Below are 20311 nucleotides of genomic sequence, written 5' to 3'. Positions count from 1 at the left end.
CTTTTAACCTTAGAAAGAAGATCTGGCTCAAGTTTAAGGCACATGGTTCTATTTTACTGTTTACTAACTCTTAATTATGTTGGGTCCGTAACCTTGCTCTTTAACCTGTAATTCCAGCTTTTATGACTTTGAGAATTGTTTTCTGCTATAAATCAAAGGGGGGCCCCTTGTCTTAGGAGAATGGCCAAGGTTTTCTCTATAAACAGCTGGCCTTCTTGCCTGGCATGAAACATTTGAAAATCTAAGCCCATTTAATTTAGGAACCTGATCAAATATAAGCCAATATATGCCTTGATTAAAAATGCAGTCTATATTCAGATGCCACAAATGTGCTACAGAAATGACCCATTTCATCACTAGGAGAGAAAGAGAAAGTATCCTCTTCTCTGGTGAAGCAACCCGCTCTCCTGCTGGTGCCTCATTTATAAACACAGTTGGGCAGAGCTGGATGAATCTTAAGCAACTTTTCTTTCATAGGAAGCTGTTACAGTTGCTGTATATACGTACCTCTTCTGCTACTGCTGCTGCGTAGAATTGAGCTGTCCATTTCTTAGTCCTCAGGTGTGAGCTTAAATTGAAATGCTCCTCTGGCAAACTCCCTAAAGTTGCTCATGCATCTGATTTTTCACACATTATTGAGATGTACATTTTTATTTTATTTTTTGCTCTGTTCTGTTTGCTTCCTTGGACATAATACTTTCTTTGCTTTCTAGCACGGGAGTCTTCAGACTTACTAATGCTGGCATGTTGGAAGTTTCTGCTTGTAAAAAGAAGGGCTTTCATCCCCATACCAAGGATCCTAGACTATTTAATGTAAGCATTACTTCTCAACAGTTTGGCTGAGTATGTCTGTCTCTGTGTGTGTTTGTTTGTCCAGTACAATGTCTTGCAGGAGTGAATTCCATAATTGTGTGAGGAAGCACTTCCTTTTTGTCTTCCTTGAATCTCCAACAGGGAGAGAAGCTTCTCCCCATCCACTCTCTCCTATCATGTCCCTGTAACTCTTTTTCCAATTTAACAAGCCCCCAATACTGTAACCTTTCCTCAAAAGAGAGTTGTGCTCTATCATTCTGGGTGTTCTCTTTGTTTGCTTCTGGAGTACGCAGAACTCATCTAGAAAGTGGGGGGAGAGGAAATGTGAATTCTCCTTCTCCTTCCCCTTCACTGGAAGTGTTTATTTTTGCCTAGTGAGGAAGAAGCGTAAACTGCATAGGTTTATATATGCAGCCCAGCTGGTCTTTACTAAAAGACACTAATTTTAAATTTAACTAATAAGTTTAAAGTGTACTCTCTTCCATTTACCCCCATTGTTCCTGCTTTTTGGTCACAATTAAAGCACTAATTTTCCGACATCACAGACACCAAACATCCACTTTCATAAGGTGCAGGGAAAAGTGTGGCTGGTCTTACATTGACCAAGATGTGATTTAGGCTGTATGCACAGCATTCAAAGCATATAAAATGCCCCCCCTCCAAAAAATAAAATAAAAAAGCATCCTGGAAACTAGTTATTTAAGGCATTGTGCGCTGTGAAGGTTAAACTACAGTTCCCAGAATGCTTTGGGGGGAAGTCATGTGCTTTAAATGTATGGAATGTAGGCAGCCTGAGACTGAGGAACTACTGCCTCCAATTTGATATGTGAGTTACAAGAGATGGCAAGGCAAGGATGAGGAGGGAGAATGCTGCTTTATGGGCACCATGGTTCTTTTCCTCTGAGCCAGCACTAACCTCCAGGAGAAGTACCATATTTTCAAAGAGAAACGCTTTCATGATCTGCTGTCTCTTAAACAGCATGTTCTCGATTGACTTCAGAGGCAATTTGCCTCTTGCAGCAGATTCCTCACCGACGTATATCCGTGATTGATTTTGGCGACTTCTTTTGCAGATATGTAAACACGTCGTTGGGAAAGATGTAAAAATAACTGTATTGGACCTGAGGTGATGTGGATGGGAAAACAAACCACCTCAAAAACAGCTGCCCAAAGGAGAACATGGCTGCCAGATTTTCCTACAGTGTTTTCCAAAAGTTACTGACATTTTATATTTGTACATTTTAGATTTAATAATTTGATATTTATTGCCCTTTCCCATTTTGAGGTTATTTTGTTGTTCTGTCATGATAGAGTTCATGGTGGCATTCAATCAGGATATGTTATTATGCTGAAATACTATGAAAATAAAGTGGACTTGAAACAGTGACAGTGATGGAACATTTGCAGCGCATCCGAATTTTCTGTCTTAGATTCCATGACTTTTGTGAACTGCAGTTTTTCAGCTGAGTAAGAACAACTGGAAGTGTTTTTATTAAGAAAAATTGCAAGCACCCAACTGGTAGCATGTTTACAATTTATTCTATCCCCAGCCCCAGCCCCAAAATACACAGAATCTAATTGGAAACATAGCCAGAGCCATTGTTATTAAGATAAGTGGAATGGAGTTATAAAAACATTGCTATTCCTGAATATATTCACAGTAATGTGCTCGGGGAGAGAGGAAAGGAGAGAGAGAGGAAAAAAATAGGAAAGAGAGAAGCAGTTTAAAAGCATTTGCGGTGAACAATAGATGGACCAGCTTCATCATATTCTTGTTTGCTGATCCACATTTGCTGGAAGGTGGAAAGAGAGGCAAGGATAGAACCACCAATCCAAACCGAGTACTTGCGTTCAGGGGGAGCAATAATCTGCACAAAAGAGAAATGGAAGGATGTAGCTAAAATGCTGTATGCAATGATAAAATGAACTGCATGAAGAAATTGAATTCAGTGGAGTGATGCAAGCCATTCCTATGGCAAAAATGGGTAAACAAAAGAGTTTTATCTGTCCATACTTGTGTATCTGACACAAGCAGGTAAGAGCTGCTTCTAAAGTCTTCCTATCTAAAGGAGTGCTTATGCAATTGTTTTTGACAGGAGAAAAGTAAACACTGGGTTTCGTTCACCTGGGGCAATTCAGTATTCTTGCCAAAGCACTCTTACGTGATCAGATTTATATTTTGCCCTGTTTTTAAAGGCAGTTTAAATTGGGTGGGTGATTTCCTGCAAAACCTTGGGGAAGATCACCAGAGTACTTACAGGAGCTTAACCATGGTATCATCAGGAAATAATCTAATTATATTTTCTTGCAAGAAATTTTTTTAAATGGTGTAAACTCCCCCTTGAATCACTGTGTTGCTGGGAATCCCCTCTGCTTGGTCTTCTGCTTTCTTCAGTTCCAGTCTTTCCCTTTATTGGCTTGGGAGTGGGATAAGTTGTTTAGTTAGCTTTAATCCTTTCTGCATCAAGATTTTATTAAGGGCTTTACATATCCCTTTCTTGGTTACATTAAAATATGTTCAGCTAGCTAGTCACCTTAAAATATGCTGGCCTACTTTGCCACTATAAATTAGATAATAATTAAATAATGCAGTACCTTGATTTTCATAGTGCTGGGTGCCAGGGCAGTGATCTCCTTTTGCATTCGGTCTGCAATGCCAGGGTACATAGTGGTTCCACCAGATAGTACATTGTTTGCATAGAGGTCTTTTCTGATATCAATGTCACACTTCATGATGCTGTTATAGGTGGTTTCATGAATGCCAGCAGATTCCATGCCTGTGATGGTTGAGAAATTATTTATTTAAAATATATTTGCCTTGGCTTTTCAACTTTTGAGCTGCCTCTCCAAGTGTGGGTTATAGTCAAGTGTTAAAATACATCCATTATAATAATTAGGAAAATGGCAATCAGAAAGAAAACAGGACCGGAAACAATTGATAAACTTAAATACATGCAACAACAAAATCATAAATTCAAAATGCACCCTCTGTCAAGGCCTCAGAGAATGAAATAGTTTTAAATTGGTGTCATATATGTTAAGTGGCAGATGGATCTGCCTGGGGAGGGCATCCTAAAATTCTAACCATGCCTTAGGATAGTAGAATTGTGGGTGCCACAACTGAGAAGACTAAACCCAGTAGCCACCAACCTGTGAAGGTGTGGACAAGATGTTAGAATGAACCTTAATGAAATACAGTAGAACCTCGGTTCTTGAATGTCTCCATTGACGAACGTTTTGGAACCTTAACACCGAAAACCCGGAAGTAACTGCTTCGGTTTTCAAATAATTTTTGGAAGCCAAACATACTACACAGCTTCCATTTTGAGTTTCCCTATTGAACTGAGGCTTCCGCTTTCAGTTTTTGAATGTTTCAGAAGTCGAACGGTCTTCCGGAACAGATTACGTTTGAAAACCAAGGTACCACTGTAGCCTTAAATTATCAAGGCTGAGAGAAATTGTTATTCAAAGCCTAGCATATAGAAGTCAGGTAATTGTGTGCACACTTAACTAGGAAAAAAACCCAATATCTTGTGGTAGGTTGAAGTCAGGCAAAAGTTATTTGAAGTGCAACAATTGGTTTCCTAAAATGTTTCTTATAAAGGGAATGACAGAGCTGAAAGAAGAATAGAGGCACCTTTACAATTTTCAATGCAGGCTAAGAATTCCTAATACAGTTATTCAACATTTACAAATCCAGCTAGTGTTGGGCTTTTCAAAATATGTCAATTCATACGTATATGAATTGACATTCAGAGACCTGGTCTGAATAGAGATATTGGATTCTTGTCTCATTACACGCGCCTAAAGCTATTTTTGGTCATCTGCATACTATTCCTTGCTTTTTCCTTTAGGACTAATTGCAGTTATTAACAGTCGTCAACAGCTTTACCATTGAGTTAGTCACCCATCCCCTACTACCCTTCTGGAAAAAACCCCATCCCACCCTCCCACTATATATAAGGGTCTGGTGACTTCTGTTTCAGTGTATCACAAGAAGTGTGCATGCACACAAAAGCTTATACAGTACCCAGAACAAACTTAGTTGGTCTCTTAAGCTGCTACTGGACATTTTTTTAATTTATTTCTACTGCTACAGACCAACACGGCTACCTACCTGAATCTAGAATTCACAGGTATGTACGGTAACTGCTTGGACCATCTCCCTGGCAAGGAATGCTGCTACTATATCCAAATTTGATTCTCAAACAACTCTTCCCAAATGTTACAGCTGCCATCAATAACATTCATTTACCCTAAGGCAGCAAGTTCACTTCGCTGTCTTAAGCCTTAGTTTATGCTATTTTTGTACACTTGTCAGGGAGCCAGCTTCTGGGCTGGAAATACATGTCCAGGCTTTTACCACACCATGAGTGAAATGCCCCACATCACCTCTAGCATATAAAGCAAATCAGAAAGTGAAGTGAACTGAGGGATGAATGTTCAAGGATCGTTGGTTGTGTTGGCATAGAAGCAGTTATGGAAACCTATAGCCTTCGAGAGGAAGTTGGACTCCAACTTTCATCAGCTCAGCATACATTATCATTACCAGGGATGATGGGAGTTGTAGTCTAATGACATCCTGAGGACCACTTCTTCTCCATTTTTAATAACCAGGTAGGTATAGCCATTTAGAGAGAGGTGACTGAATTTCTTGCAGGAATATAATAATATAAACTGTGTAAGTTATCTTACCAATGAAAGAGGGCTGGAAGAGTGTCTCTGGGCAGCGGAAACGTTCGTTCCCTATTGTGATCACCTGACCATCAGGCAGCTCATAGCTTTTTTCCAAGGATGATGAAGAAGCAGCCGTGGCCATCTCATTTTCAAAGTCCAGGGCAACATAGCAAAGCTTCTCCTTGATGTCACGGACAATTTCACGTTCAGCTGCAGATGGGATTCAAAGCAAAGATTTGTGTTTAAATTACAAACAGTACTATGTAAATCACACTATTTCAGCAATCAAAGAATGATTGATTGATCTTACTCGGCAACAAGTGATCGCCAAAGAATTTTGGCAATCAAAGAAAGGAACTGCATTGCTTATCTTTAGTTCAGTATTATTCATGATAATGAAACAGGACTCTTGCTTTGCTTTTAAAATTGCAATGTCCTCATTCAAAATAAATAAATGCACATCCCAGCAGGAAGCCTCCAAATGTTACGAATTTGCAAAATATTTTGGGCCTGATTGAACTAGCAGGAGCCAGTACTAGCAGAATAGGGCTTTCACCCGCCTCCCATTTGTCCCCACATCACATCCAGGGGGTCAGGAGACATAGTGCTAGGCAAGACATATTAATAGAAAAACTTGTTCACCATTACTGAAAGCAACCACGTGTCTGTAAAGCTCCTAAAAGTATGTTCAGCAAATCTCAATCCTAAGTATTTCTCTTACCAGTAGTAACGAATGAGTAGCCACGTTCTGTCAGGATTTTCATGAGGTAGTCGGTAAGGTCACGGCCGGCTAAGTCCAGGCGCATGATGGCATGAGGCAGTGCATAGCCTTCATAGATTGGCACATTGTGGGTGACACCATCCCCAGAGTCAAGCACAATCCCTAGATACAACACAAAACCGGCAGAATTTATCCTGATACCTATGTACTCTTCTTCCTTTTCACAAATCCAAAAGCTCCCATCACTTTCTTACCTGTTGTACGTCCAGAAGCATAGAGGGACAAAACTGCCTGAATAGCAACATACATAGCTGGGACGTTGAAAGTCTCAAACATAATCTGAAAAGTAATTAAAAACAAACAAACAAACAAAATGAAAGTATCGGGTTTGTGATATCGTCTTTGTTACTTCATGCAATAGGGTCGTAACCATTAATTACCAACAGCACATAATTTAAATGATTTCCACAATCCTAATCAATGCACCCAGAACCTGCAGGTTCCACTAACTGGATCAATAGAACTCATGACTAACAACAGAAGTTTCCATTAATTTAGAGAGGGTTAATGTATAACATGACATCTTTTCTAAGGAAATAAAAATCAGTACTATGCGGCTAGAGTATGTTTACAAACCTAAGCTGGATTAATAGTCACTTCCATTCCTCAGAAAATTACAATTCTCAGGAAACCAGGGTAGTTGAAATGGGTTTCACACCAATATATATGTGGTGCCGTGAAATATTAATGACATGAACTGAAATCCCAACCATTCAATGAAAAGTAAGAGTTAATCCTTTTATTGTCCTGAAGTACAGAGTCTAATACAGATAAAGGTCACCTACAAACTCAGAAGAAAGAACCACCAAAACCAGTGTATAACCCACATCAACAATCAGAAATACAGCTGGCATCTACACCATATAGAACTTTAACGAAGAAATACATAAATATATAGTAATTCAAAGACCTTAATGCTAAGAAGAGGCTGTTTACCTGTGTCATTTTCTCTCGGTTAGCTTTGGGGTTCAAAGGTGCCTCTGTAAGCAGAGTTGGATGTTCTTCAGGGGCAACGCGCAGCTCATTGTAGAAAGAGTGGTGCCAAATCTGTATTAATAAAAAGCAAAATGAATTTTTATTATAATATTGTTATAATAAACAGCCACAGGCCACTACCCCACCTTGAAAATATTTCTGAAGCTCCAGTAGCTACAGAACTCTTATGAGACATTAGAACTGAATGTTTTAGACTGCAAGTGCTATATCTCCATAGTTTCACCCATGTCAGTCCAGGTAACCTCTTCTACATCAAGGGTAGGCAGATTTTACGCTTGGATAATTTACTGGACCCTCGTGGCTCAAGAAGGCAGACATAGCATTGTGGACCAAGGTGTTCTTGGGCACTGGGGCATTTGCCCATTCCTTGTGATTATGTTTGTACAGGGGGATGGGAATGGTTAATGTAGATTGACCAATGAGAAAGCCTACCTGCTTTTGAGGCTCAGCCCAGGGATTTTACCATTGGAAGATAGGAGAGTCAGAGAAAGCTAGTAAAAGATGAATATAGCAGTTGTGACAGAGTGAGAGACAGGGATAGAACTGAGAGAGAAGAGTGTGACAGTGTGAGATAGTGCCACATCTAGTTACGGGCGCGCATTTGAGAAACCGTTCTGAACATATTTAAAACTTGTTTGTTCTTCAATAAACTTTAATCTTCATGTTGACTTTACAACCTGACTGAGACTCAGTATTTCACCAGAAGAAACCTGGTTGGTGGCAGCAGAAGAATAAAGCAATGGTGTACAGGAAACGACTGGGGGCTCTGTACGAACGCCACAGGCACATGCTTTCAGTAGCAAAACTGGAGCTTGCACACAAATCTGTTCTCATGCAAATAATCCCATTCCCCCTCCCCAAAGCTTTCAGCTGCCTAATTTAGGAGGTGAGGAAAACACTTTAATAGTCACAATTTTCAAACCATTGCAAATCCCAGTCTACTCCTCTGCCCACTCTTGATCTATATCTTCTGCCCATGTGGCTAAGTGGACCGCATAATTCCGTCCCAAACTAGCAATGTCTGATTCAGAACTATGAGAAGGGGTGGTGTCACCTATGTGAATGCAATATTCATCGGAGCTGCATGCATGAGAGCAATAAGGAGAAACAGCTCCCAATCAGCACACTGTGAGTAAAGATAACCTACATGGGCAGAAGATGTATACATTACCAGCAGTGGTGGTGAAGCACCCACACCCACTCCAGATAAAGTAGAAAGTAAGCCCTAGCCACCACTTTCCAGAACCTGTTAATTGCATTTTCTTTCTGTAACTTCTTAATTAGCCTCTATGTAGTTCCAAATCATAGCAGCAAATATGCATTCTTGGGAAGTCCTTACTGGAACACAAAACATCATGAACTTATTGGGAAAAATTTTAAAAATCCCAATAGCAGAAGATATGCAGATTGTTCTCACCAAAAATACACTGGCAAATCACAACTTTCTCCCCTCCCCAAAAAAGAGCAAAAATCCCTGCTTCTGTTTATCATTCATTTTGCATTATATTCTGTTTTAATTTGTGGTTTCAATACCTTCTCCATATCATCCCAGTTTGTGATGATTCCATGCTCTATTGGATATTTCAAGGTCAGGATCCCTCTCTTGCTTTGGGCTTCATCTCCTACATAGCTGTCTTTCTGGCCCATCCCTACCATCACGCCCTAAGTAAGAGAGGGAGAAAAGGTGACGATGACAACAGGCTCATAAGAAAGCAATGAAACAAAGCAAACAAGATGACCCATACCCTCTATCTTATTTTTAAATAAAAGGTTGAGGAACCAGCCTTCATTGTTTCCCCACCGAGCATAACTATAACAAACGTAATAGGAAAAAAGTGGCCAATGGGATAGAAACATAGGAAAACTGTTTTATTTTGGCTCAGATCATTGGTCCCTTTGGCTCAGCATCACCTACACAGATGGAGTGCAGCTTGCCAGAGTCTTGGGCAGGGATCTGACCCAACAATAGTGCTTCCTCAAACGCTTGCATCCAGAGACTGGACCTTCTGCATGCCCCTCTAGTTCTGCATCTTGTTCTCGCCGTGGCCAGCCAGATATCTATGGGAAGCCTATAAGCAGGACCCAGGCTTAACAGCACTCTTCCCTCTTGTGATTTTCAGCAACCAGTATTCAGGGACATACCACCTCTGACAGTAGAGGCAGAACATAGGCATTATGGCTAGCAGCTACTGGCAGCCTTATCCTCCATGAGTTGGTCTAATCTTCTTTTGAAGTCATCCAAGTTGATGGCCATCTCTACTTCTGGTACATGCTATAAATATAAGTGAACAGCCATCTAGTGGCAAATATTGGACAGCACACTCTTCTCAAGTGCTCCACTTCTGTGGCTCACATTTACAGCCTGATCCTTAGCTATGTTTACTTGGAAGTAATCCTCAGGTATTTCAGTTGGATTTGCTTCCAGATAAATAGTATTGCAGCTTTAACAGGGGAAGAAAAAGAGTCATTTTTTTAAAAGCGTGCTATCTTGATGGACTTGAATACATGCATTTTCCATTCTTGTTGGGTCACAATAATTATTTGATACAAGCCACAGTTCCATTGATCTGACATGCAGAGACTGGACACACAAGGGCCCCCCAACTCAGGTCTATAGCATATGGATATCTCAACAGTTTCAGGATCATCTTAGGCTGTGAATTTGAAGTTTGATGACATGGCTATTTAAAGTGCATTACTGATGGATGTATTCCATTTAGCTTGTTCTGTGATGCTTCCCCAGTGCGATCACATTATTGCTGTCTGGAGAGGCTATAGCGGAACAGAAGTGAAACAAAAGAAACCAGAACATTTGTGGTATAAAAAGTTACTAGATTTCAGCAGGAAGTTGTGGGATATGCACTGACTGAAAAGGAAGAAGTGTGGCTACCCCAAAGCATGTAAAGCTACAAACAGTATTAAAAGCAGGACTGTATATTATTGCCCTGATAAAATCATGAGCACAAATCATCATGAATGTGCAATAAAAATGACATCCTGAGGCGCCCTTAGTAAGAGGTATCTGACTAGTGATATTTGATTTGCTATGATTACTTGATATTTGTCCCCCCCCCCCCCGACTTTCTTAAAACTCATCTCTATAGCAATCTATGGTTAGTCTACCAATCTACAAGATGTTCTAAATTAGTCAACTGATTAGTCAATTTTATTAGTCAATTCTACTTGTTGATCAAAGTTCTCCCATTCTACCTTAGCAAACACAAAACCAAAAAGCACTGTTGAATGCACATTGAGTAATTATTCTTTTTCCAAATTAGAGAAACTGGCTGAGGAAATAGGGTTGCCAACCTCTGGTGGAAATTTACTCTCTTCCAATATGGCTGTTCAAGAGTTTAAACTGCATTTTAAATCGGACCACAACATGCTACATGGCAAAACTCTATTTGCAGCAACAGGACTGATCTAAAAGAAATTGGATAAGGACTGTGGCATTGTAAAGGGAGTGTGTGGGGGAAACAAAACTCTTCCTTTCGAGGTCCACGTTATTATTGCTAATGAATCCTGTGGCTTCTGTACCAAGCAGTGTTTCAGTAGCTGAACCAGTTATTCACCTGGTGTCTGGGACGTCCCACAATGGATGGGAAAACTGCTCTTGGAGCATCATCCCCAGCAAAGCCAGCCTTACACAGTCCTGAGCCATTGTCACAAACCAGTGCGGTGCTGTCCTCTTCCTCACACATCTTCTATAGCAACTTTCTCAGACCTTCCACACAAGTACAGACCTATAAAGAGAACAGAGAAGTCTCAATGTAATAAAAGAAAACATTCCCAGGAGTGGTGGTGGTGGTGGTTGGGGGCAGGGGAAGGCTAGCTATGAGAGTTAACAGGGTCTGGCTCCAATTAGAAGAGACTTAGTAACAGTAGCAAAAAGGAAATCCCTGTCACCTCTCTCAGTTGTCCTGACATGTGGCAGAACAGCAATTCATGACTTTAAAAGTGGTGGCCTTTGGGACTTCCGGGCTTCTGAAGGGCCACTTGCCTTGAAAGTAGCCCCAATGGCCAACACTCTTCTGCCCTGCAATGCTTCTGGATGACAAAGGGGTGAGAAGGAGGGAGGGACTCTTCATCCTCTCTGCTACCATCTCCATCCTTGACAGTGAGAAAGGAAAGGCGCTTTTGGAGACAAAGAGGCTCGATAGGGATATGGGGACATGGATTTTGACCTGAGCTGGAGAACAGCGGGAACTTAAACATTTTCCTCTTGTTTGAGGCCTAAGAACCCTCAAAGTCCATTCCTTGGTCACTTCTGAGTGAACTCAGTATTGCTAGAAAGCAAATAAGGAGCGAAAAGAGAATAAATAAAGGAAGAAGGAAGAGGAGGAGGAGGAGGTCAGAGAAGTTGTGCACCAATGGGGTGCAGTCAAAAGAGATATTCAGTCACAATGGCTGGTTTTAGAGCAATATAACTGTCACCAAAATCCTGCACAAAAAGTTAGCCCATGTGCCATTAAATTAATGTAAAACATTCCTTCATAGAAGTACTACATGCTTCTGGAATGCAAAGTCCTCTGGGGTTTTTTTTTCATCCAGGTTTTACTACCTAATCAAGAGCTTGCTTTTTAAATGGTTCATTAGCAACCAAGGTGGCAATTCCAGGCCAAACTGTGCGCCTTGTTTAGGGTCCAGATAGAACATAACCAAGGGAACAAGAAAAATTGCAAACACAACACAGTATACAAATGGCCATTATTGACATCTTCTTGTAAACCAGCCCAAGTACATGTGTAGTAGTCTAACCTTCAACTCTCCACACCCCTAACAGGCAGAGGCTTCAGAATAGATATGGGTCACTTCCAAATGTTATATTCACCTGATGATTTTGGAGTTCTTATTTGGTCTATGCTTGTCTTTTGGAATGTGTTGCTGCTCTTGCATCCCACCTCATAAATTTCACGATAGTTATGTAGACCGTGCTGCAGATACAATCTAGCCCTTTCTTTTCCTATAGTTGAATGTGAAAGTACTGGCACAAAGGGAGGGAGTCATTAGGCCATGCAAGCAGAGCAGCCATATTACTTAAGGGCATACACTACCGAAGCGGATGACAAAACCTATTTTTCAGTACTACCAATGTTTGCACACACACATTGTGCAGCTTCTGGGGTGGTAGGGAGGAAATGCCACACACAAAAACTCATTTAGAGCAGGGGCAGGAAACCTGTGGTTGGACTCCAACTCCCATCAGCATGGGCAATGGTCAGGGATGATAGGAGTTGGAGTCCTAAGCATATCTGGAGGGCCACAGGTTTCCCATCCCTGGTTTAGAGCAAACAACACATGTGACAACATTACACCTCACTTCCCATACCAACCCCTAGCCATGTGGTTAAGTGTAATGTTTAGTTTGACCAATGAATATTTTTCCAATTGTATTTCATTAAGTTTTTAACATGTTAAAACATTTTAAACATATACAGTCAAAACACAATTTTGACTTTTCTCTTATTTTTGTTGATTTCCCACCTCTTTTTCCCCATGGAGTTGCTGCTTCTTTCCTTCTGCTGCACCCTAACGTCTATCTATCAAATCATAACCACAATATTATAATCTAATTACTTCTGTTCCTCATAGCTCAAATCCTGCTCATGAGCTCATCATACTATAGTATTTCTCTAAATAGTCCGAAAAAGGCATCCATCCTTGTTTGACTAATGAATTTACCATAATACTTATTGCTATACTGGCCTAAGTCCAATATCATGGAGATTATTATATTAAGAGCTCCCTCCCCACATACTGATCTAAGCATACATTTGTTGCTCCATTTTGTTTCCATGCTAGGCATATAGAATCCTGATCGGGAGCCTCACTCTCTATTAAATTGCAGGCTCAACGATGTAAATATGGGTATTTAAATGGATTATAACTTTAACAGGTTGTTAGGCAATTGTAAGTCCTTGAAAGATAATAGCAGGACTCGAGAGTCAGTAATCCTTTAATTAATCCAAACTTGCAATAGAGAAGGACAGCCTTCAGTTCTGAGCTGTAGACTGAGCCAAAATGGTGATTTACAGTGTATGTAAGGGTCTAATATCAGATTATCAGCTATTGTCCTCTGTTTGGTCTTTGGATCAACAAAGGCTGAAAGGAGGATCGGGTGCATCCATTTAAATCTACAGAACTTAAACCAAAACAAAAAAAAATCCTTCCAGTAGCACCTTAAAGACCACATTGAGCCGCATGAAATGGAAGTCCATCCTGTAACTGGAACTATGGAAGGCACCACATTGAGCCGCATGAAATGGAAGTCCATCCTGTAACTAGAACTTAAACCAGTTTCAGGTATTCATGGGTGCACAAATATATCTTGTTAAATAAACTTAAATGTTAGTTCTTTTGCCAACACCCAGAAAGGTGTTTGGTACCTGTTTGAGTGTGGAGAAACGCAGCATATGTAACTAATCTATAGAGTTGTTCCCCCGCCCCCCTGTAAATAGAATTTCTGTGTCATGGTGTCCCATTGCCAGTGGTGGAGGAACCCTCTCCGGCACCCGGGGCAGGGTGCCGAGTGGCGGGGCAATGTCTGGTGACGCATGCATGACGTCTGTACAGAGTGCGCATGTGCGGCATCCTGTATGGACTGCACACATGTGGGAGCCCATACAGTCGCTGTGCAAGAGGCAGTCCATACGGATGCTGTTTGAGTGGCGCCCATACTGACTGCGTGCACCCTCAGCCACTCTACAGCTGGGGGGAGGCAGGGGCCATCTTGTCACACACCCCCAGAGTGGTACCCAGGGTCACCTGCCCCTTCCACCCCCCCCCACTTCGTACGCCCCTGCCCACTGAGCCAGAAGCGGTTTAGTCATGCTGGCCACATGACCCGGAAAGCTGTCTGTGGACAAACGCCGGGTCCCTCGGTTTGAAGCGAGATGAGCGCCACAACCCCATAGTCGCCTTTGACTGGACTTAACCATCCAGGGGTCCTTTATCTTTACTATTTTACCCCCCGCTCCCCCATGATGCAGTGGGAGTGAAGATAAAGCCACAGAATGCGGCTATTAGGTACAGAATTCACCCTCCTAAGAATCTGAGCTTACTTTTCTTAAAAAGCAAATGTTTCTTATCGTAATAGTGACAATATAATTCTTACTTAAATTTTTATCCCATCATTTCTCCAAGGGTTTCAGAAGGTGTGTGTGTGTGTGTGTAGGGTTTGGATGCGAGATTTCAGTTTGATTTAGTACAGGGTACAAACAGTTCTGCTAGTCATGAGGAAACTCAAGTGTAACTTAACCCAACTTAATACTGTTATCCGGTTTCTTAATTAAGGCCTGCGGTGCTGGATTTTAACAAGGCAGATAAGATCAAGCACTGCAGGCCTTAATTAAGAAACTAGAAGCACTTGATGTTCTCATCATGAGAGCAGCAGCATGAAAGCTCAAACTGGTGAAGGTAAAAATGAGATGTCTAGCATGAATGCAAAGAACATAGGCTCTAAATGCCTCTTAGAAACAAAGAATGGCATTTCCTGTGCCTTTCCATTGGTATCTGCTGTCACTAATATTTAGTTCATTTTCTTCCAATGTGGAACTCAAGGTGAAGCTTTTGCGATTCTCAGGTGGCCTCCCATCCAGTCCCAAACATACAAGATGGTGCCCTCAGAACACACCCTGGGACTCAGGAATGGGAACTGTGAGGCAGTGTTCAAAGGAAATGCTTTGTGAGCCAGTGAGCCTTTGCTTTGGATGTGAGAGGGAACCGAATTCAAATGCCTTCTCAACCTGGGATAAGAGATCTTTAAGGAAATGTTTATACCAAAATATAAATATGGAGAGAGGCCACTTCTATACACATCACACAGGGGAAACCTGGGGTTGTCCCAAAATGAGTGAGCTCAGCAAAGAGCTCCTGCTAACCTTAGCTCTTCCCTGGGTGGTAATAAACCCACATTTGCAAATCTATATCTGTCACATTTACATTTTGCATTTGACACATCTTCGACACATCACCTCAAGCAACGTGATGTGTCAAATCACTCTTTGTCTCATCAGTCCAGGTTACTTCACATAAAAAGTGGATGAGGGTATAATATAGTTCATCTGAAATGCTCAGGGAGGGGGTGGGAATTAAACCTTAAATTTAGAACAACAAGTAGAAGAAGACTTTTTATATTTAGTTTTACTGAAAAGAAATGTTTAATAGCACATATTTTGTGGAGCTAGTGGCTATATATACATGACCATTTTACTCCAAAGCACAGTAGAAACCTTACCTAACTTGAGTGCCTCTAGCTAGCCTGTTTGGAACAAACGATTTCCTAATTAGGAAACAAAGTCTTTCAAATGTCTGTTTTTGGAACAGAGCTGGAGAGGTCAAGGGTGGTTTGCTCAAACTCAAGCCAACTGAGCCAAAAATCCTCAGAGGGAGGAGGGGGGAGGCGGAATGCTGCATTTCTGCCTGAGCAGGGTGAACTCGAAATGAAAACCATATTTAGTAACTAGGATAAATTCAAGCAGATTTTAACATGTGTCTTCTAGTGACAGAGAAGCAAGCAGTGCTCTAAGGCCCCTGGGATGCTCCAGAGTGCTAAGGTGATAACTGCAGCTGCTAATGTAACCCAGAAACATGCAACAAACCCATTGTGTGCATCTCTCATGAGCAATCCTATGCATGTTTACTAAGAAAATAAACCCCAGTACATCTAATGGAGTTTATACATAGGATTGTCTTTTAATAGTTTAATCCTATGGATGTCTATTGAGAAGTAAGCCCTGCTGAGTTCAAAGGGACTGTCTGCCAGCAAAAGCATGACCAGGATTGCAGCCTGAGGCTGCCTTCCCCAACCTGGTACTCTCCAGCTGCTGGTGGACTACAACTCCCATCATCCCTGACCATTGGTGATACTAAGTGGGGCTGATGGGATTTGTATTCCAACATCATCTGGAGGGCAGTAGCAAGCTGTCCTAAGATGTGGAATTGTCTGCTAATTTTTGCTTCTTGACAGAGCTAAAAGGCATCCCAGCATACCAGGTATGCTACAGGAAAGGCAAATCTCATTGAAATATACTGTCTGCATATTGTGGCTTATTTAGATATTAGGAGAAGGAGGAGGATCCTTCTATTTTTTCCCACTTTCCAAACAAACAGGCTCACAATATGTCAAAGCTGTGCAAGTAAATATCTATAGTAATTATAAGTTGAAATGACAGAAATCAACACAAGGAGAATTTAAACAACACAACTCCGAGTGAAGATTTACTATCGCTGTCCCTTGCAGGTGCTAGACTGGGCTATAAAGAGAAGAGTTGCCCTCTAGAAAACCATGGAAGGAGTGGGCCATATGAAGCTCTTTCGGAAGGGAATTCTGCAGGGATGGTGTCGCGATGGAGAAGGCCCTGGGCTTTGCGCTCTTTTCTCCACTGGCCCCTCCTCACATACAAGCACTGGACTGCAGGTGGAAGGGGAAGAAGCAGCTGGCCTGTCCTGATGACCTGCAGCCTCAGTGCAGGCAAAGCTCAGGTGTGGGGGTGTCAGACACTGACAAAAAAACACATGCAGGAAAAGCAAAAAATGGGCTTTCCCCAGTGAGTGAGTGGTGTGTGTGTGTGTTCTAATAATTAAATGTCCAAATATATTATCATAGGCAGAGTTCAGCAAGTACATTATATACATGAGAAGAATGGCAACTGTATACTGAGGAAATGCTACAGTAAATATTGTGGTATGTCAACAAATGTTGGCCACTCCAGTTTGGATAGCTATGTGTTTGAGGCATGGAGAGGACCATGCTCAGAGCCAGTGTGCCTGGAGGGATTCTAGTGCATGTACCCTCCACTGGCACAGGTCTACATATGAGCATTGGACTACCCACAAGCTCCAACTGGGTACAGGGCATCCATGAGAACCTAGGCTGCAGCTATTATTAGGAGAATAAGATGCAAAATGGGACAAAGAACAGAAAGAAGATAGGATTTCAACAGTTGTTTATTGCATGACAAGCCACACCTGTTGAATATCCCACTTCTATGCAACCTGCAGAACCATGTCCTCTTTTGCATCTAGCCACCCTGGATTATGCTTTTTTGCAGTATTTTAATTTACCCTTGTTAGTTAACATCAACACTTACACAGAACAAGGGACAGAGTGAAGTTATGACTCACTAGAGTTTTAATTTTGTGCTTTTATGCTTGCTTCTAAGGAATTTCCTCTAGGCACTACTTAGGAGTAATAGCAGCACGTGAAGTAGTAATAGTAATTTTATTTATGCAGCACTATCAATGTATATAAATGGCACTTTACACCACGACATAAGCAAAACACAAGTTTCTGCTACATATCTCCTCTTGCTCCGAACTTAAGGCCATGACTAGAAGTGAATGCATATGATTTCCATTTGGCAAAACAACCGAAGGGGTTCCATGTGAAAATGCGCACGCACACACACATTCAATTAGGTCTCAATCCACCAGTTCATTCCAAGCTTGAGAATCCCAGTGAGGGTGTGAAAAGAACCTGTCAAAAGCCTGAAGTGGGAAAGCCTTTTCAGGTTCACAATGTACAGATTCATGCAAAGCCTAATATCCACACAGCTTCTAAAGAGCAAGAACACACTAGGAACAAATCTGAATCATAACAGAGAGAGAGAGAGAGAGAGAGAGAGAGAGAGAGAGAGAGAGAGAGAGAGAGAGAGAGAGAGACACCCTTTCCCAGCAAGGATGGTGCTTAAAGAGCAATGCAGCTTGAGAAATAAATACTCTGGCAGAAAGGCTTACAGAGGCTTAGCTATAAAAGACATTGCTTATAAACATCATACCAGCTTCATCTTAGAAATGGAAATGCAAAAGTGAGGGTCAGAGAATAAGACAATGGCACAATCGAGGCAAAATTATAGTATCCTTCTTTAAGCCCCACCAATTTCACTGGAAGAGTAAGGCATGTGCTTAAATGTTCTCATAAAAATAAAAACTTAATTGGATCAGGACAAACAGCACAATCCAGTGCTTGTTTACTCAGAAATAAGTCCCACATCCAAGAATGTTTCCTTAGAATTGCAGCACAGTTACTTAGGATTAAACTCCACTGAGTTCAGATGACTTACTTCCAAGTAAATGTGCAGTGCATCAGACAGCAGGAGCGCGACCTAAGAGTACATGGAACATCCCACTGAAGTAAAATAGCAAACACCAATTAAGCTCAATGGGCGTGGATTATTGCACATGTACTCATTTATTGTGTGATGAACTCTCCTAGGCGCCACCAATATACTGGATTGAAACAGCAAAGAAAGTCTCTTCCCCCCCCCCCCCCTTCTTTCTTTATCTAAACTGATCAGGCAAATCCTGAAATCACTTCTTTGGTTCCCTGCCTCTTACCTGTCAGCGCTTGGCTGGGGAGAGCTGTTCTGGGGTGGTGCACTGGCAAAGTGAACCTTTTCGGCTTATATAGCTCCTTGGCCTGTTCCCCTCCCACCAGCTTCCCAAACAAGGAGCAGAGCAGAGCTCCATCTCCATCTCTCTGTCAAACAGAGCCATATAGGGGCTTCTGCACAAAACTCTCTGATCTGGGTGGCCTCGCAGGGCCCTTGGTCTCCTCCAGTCTGCATTCCTTTCTGCTGTTCGCAAAGCAGGAGGGAGGTTTCAGCAGCACGGTAATATAAACACAGCTAAATTTCAGGATAGCCGCTGAAAGACTACTGGGGTAGCACACAAGTGACAGGCAGCTTCTGGCAAGGAGCGCGTGTTTCAGTCATGCACCCCACAGCGTCCTTGTTAGAAAGCAGGCAGCTGACAAACGGGGCGTAAGGAGAGCTGCTACTGCCTGGACAGGAAAACGCCCTGCCGAGTTCCCTTTTGTCGTGGGATTTGGATCAAGAAATTCTCAGCTTGAAGAAGCTGTGTGTATAGGACTGCACCCCAAAAAGAATATATTTCAGCATTTCAGGGACTGCATGCCTAACGTTACACGAACTGCAGCTACCAAATGCTGCTTAGCTGCACATATATTAATTAACTCAGTCTCACCTACCTCACAGGGTTGTTGCGAAGATAAAAGGTAAGGTGAGGATGGGAAAGTACGCAGCGTCCACAAACCATGTAGAGAGAAATAAACATGTACAAAACCAAGGAAATACCCCCACTCCAATTTCTTTAAATGCTTCATCAAATGCAAATGCGTGCCCTCTTCCGCCACAATGTCATAAAATGACTTCCAGACTGAATATGAACTGGTGAAGCTTCCCCCAGAGTTGTATTTCCATACTAGATGTCACCTGCTGACATCTTCTTTGAGCCTCAGGTGAAAACTGAGTAAAGGGTGGGGAACCAAAGGTGAGCAATCTCTCCCAGAAGGAGCAAAATGTGCCCCCCATCAGTTACTACCCATCCCCCAACACCCCACACAGCCCAGTGTGCAGTGTTATTATATCATTCATCATCATCATCATCATCATCATCATCATACTGCAGCACTTTACATGGCTAAAATAATAGGCTTCTGTAGTAAATAAAACTTTTTTTAAAAAAAATGGCGCGCAGCTTTATGAAGCAAAAACAGCTGCACTCCTCCAAAGGAAAATACGCACATGCTTTTGCTTTATAAGGCAAGGAAGCCAGCTGTGCGCATGCAAGGATCATTTTTGTGCTGAAATTGGGTGGTCCTGTTAAAAATGCATTTGTCTCCCTTCTGATTTAGAAAGTGTCGTGTCATTTTGCTAGCTGACAGGATTTCCAAATGCAGCTGCCTCACCATAAGTCACCAAGGTTCTTATTAAAACACGGCTAGAAGAGACACAGAACAGTTTGGGAGGGAGAGGGAGGGAGGGAGGGATGGAGGGAGGGAGAGACTCTCCTAACAGCTTGATTTATTGCAACTGCCGTATTAGCGTGTCTGCAAAGCACAAATGCAAGGTTTATAAACGGAAACGTAGACTCTCTGACAAAAAGGAAGGAAGCTCAAGCTGCACTACAGACTAGATACACCTCCAGAGGAAGGTGCGGGGAGGGAGGGAAAGAGACAAGCAGAAGTACCCTCCAACATTTCTCTGATGAAAATAGGGACGTCCCATTCCATAATGATAATTT

The 20311-nt window shown here is 41.8% G+C and overlaps 2 protein-coding genes across 3 annotated transcripts in view; one reads left to right on the top strand and one right to left on the bottom strand.

The window, feature by feature from the left end:
- STAMBPL1 (STAM binding protein like 1) overlaps positions 1-2211 on the top strand; it is a 34344-nt gene extending 32133 nt beyond the window's left edge. For both annotated transcript variants that reach the window (XM_028729703.2, XM_028729702.2), the window contains exons 10-11: positions 714-813; positions 1887-2211. In XM_028729703.2, the coding sequence (XP_028585536.2) occupies positions 714-813; positions 1887-1943 (157 nt within the window). In that variant the 3' untranslated portion in view covers positions 1944-2211. The remainder of the gene's footprint in view (positions 1-713; positions 814-1886) is intronic.
- Positions 2212-2333: 122 nt separating this feature from the next.
- Positions 2334-18752, bottom strand: ACTA2 (actin alpha 2, smooth muscle). Its single transcript, XM_028729707.2, has 9 exons — positions 18605-18752; positions 10840-11010; positions 8801-8929; positions 7208-7318; positions 6466-6550; positions 6212-6373; positions 5509-5700; positions 3409-3590; positions 2334-2681 (listed from the first exon to the last, which is right to left on the bottom strand). Exons 2-9 carry the CDS (start codon positions 10966-10968, stop codon positions 2538-2540), a joined length of 1134 nt encoding a protein of 377 aa, XP_028585540.1. The 5' UTR covers positions 10969-11010; positions 18605-18752; the 3' UTR covers positions 2334-2537.
- Between the last annotated feature and the right edge of the window lie 1559 nt (positions 18753-20311).

Source organism: Podarcis muralis, chromosome 6 (genome assembly GCF_964188315.1).
Source record: "Podarcis muralis chromosome 6, rPodMur119.hap1.1, whole genome shotgun sequence".
In the NCBI taxonomy this organism is placed as follows: domain Eukaryota; kingdom Metazoa; phylum Chordata; class Lepidosauria; order Squamata; family Lacertidae; genus Podarcis; species Podarcis muralis.
This window is presented reverse-complemented; position numbering and strand designations above follow the sequence as displayed.

What these genes read in the sequence shown, in the direction of transcription:
- ACTA2 (XM_028729707.2), bottom strand. Translation starts at nt 10,968, where the DNA reads ATGTGTGAGGAAGAGGACAGCACCGCACTGGTTTGTGACAATGGCTCA. An exon ending in TGGGACGTCCCAGACACCAG is followed by an intron (nt 8,930 to 10,839) that starts GTGAATAACTGG and finishes TCTCTTACTTAG; the next exon opens with GGCGTGATGGTAGGGATGGG. An exon ending in ACTGGGATGATATGGAGAAG is followed by an intron (nt 7,319 to 8,800) that starts GTATTGAAACCA and finishes TTATTAATACAG; the next exon opens with ATTTGGCACCACTCTTTCTA.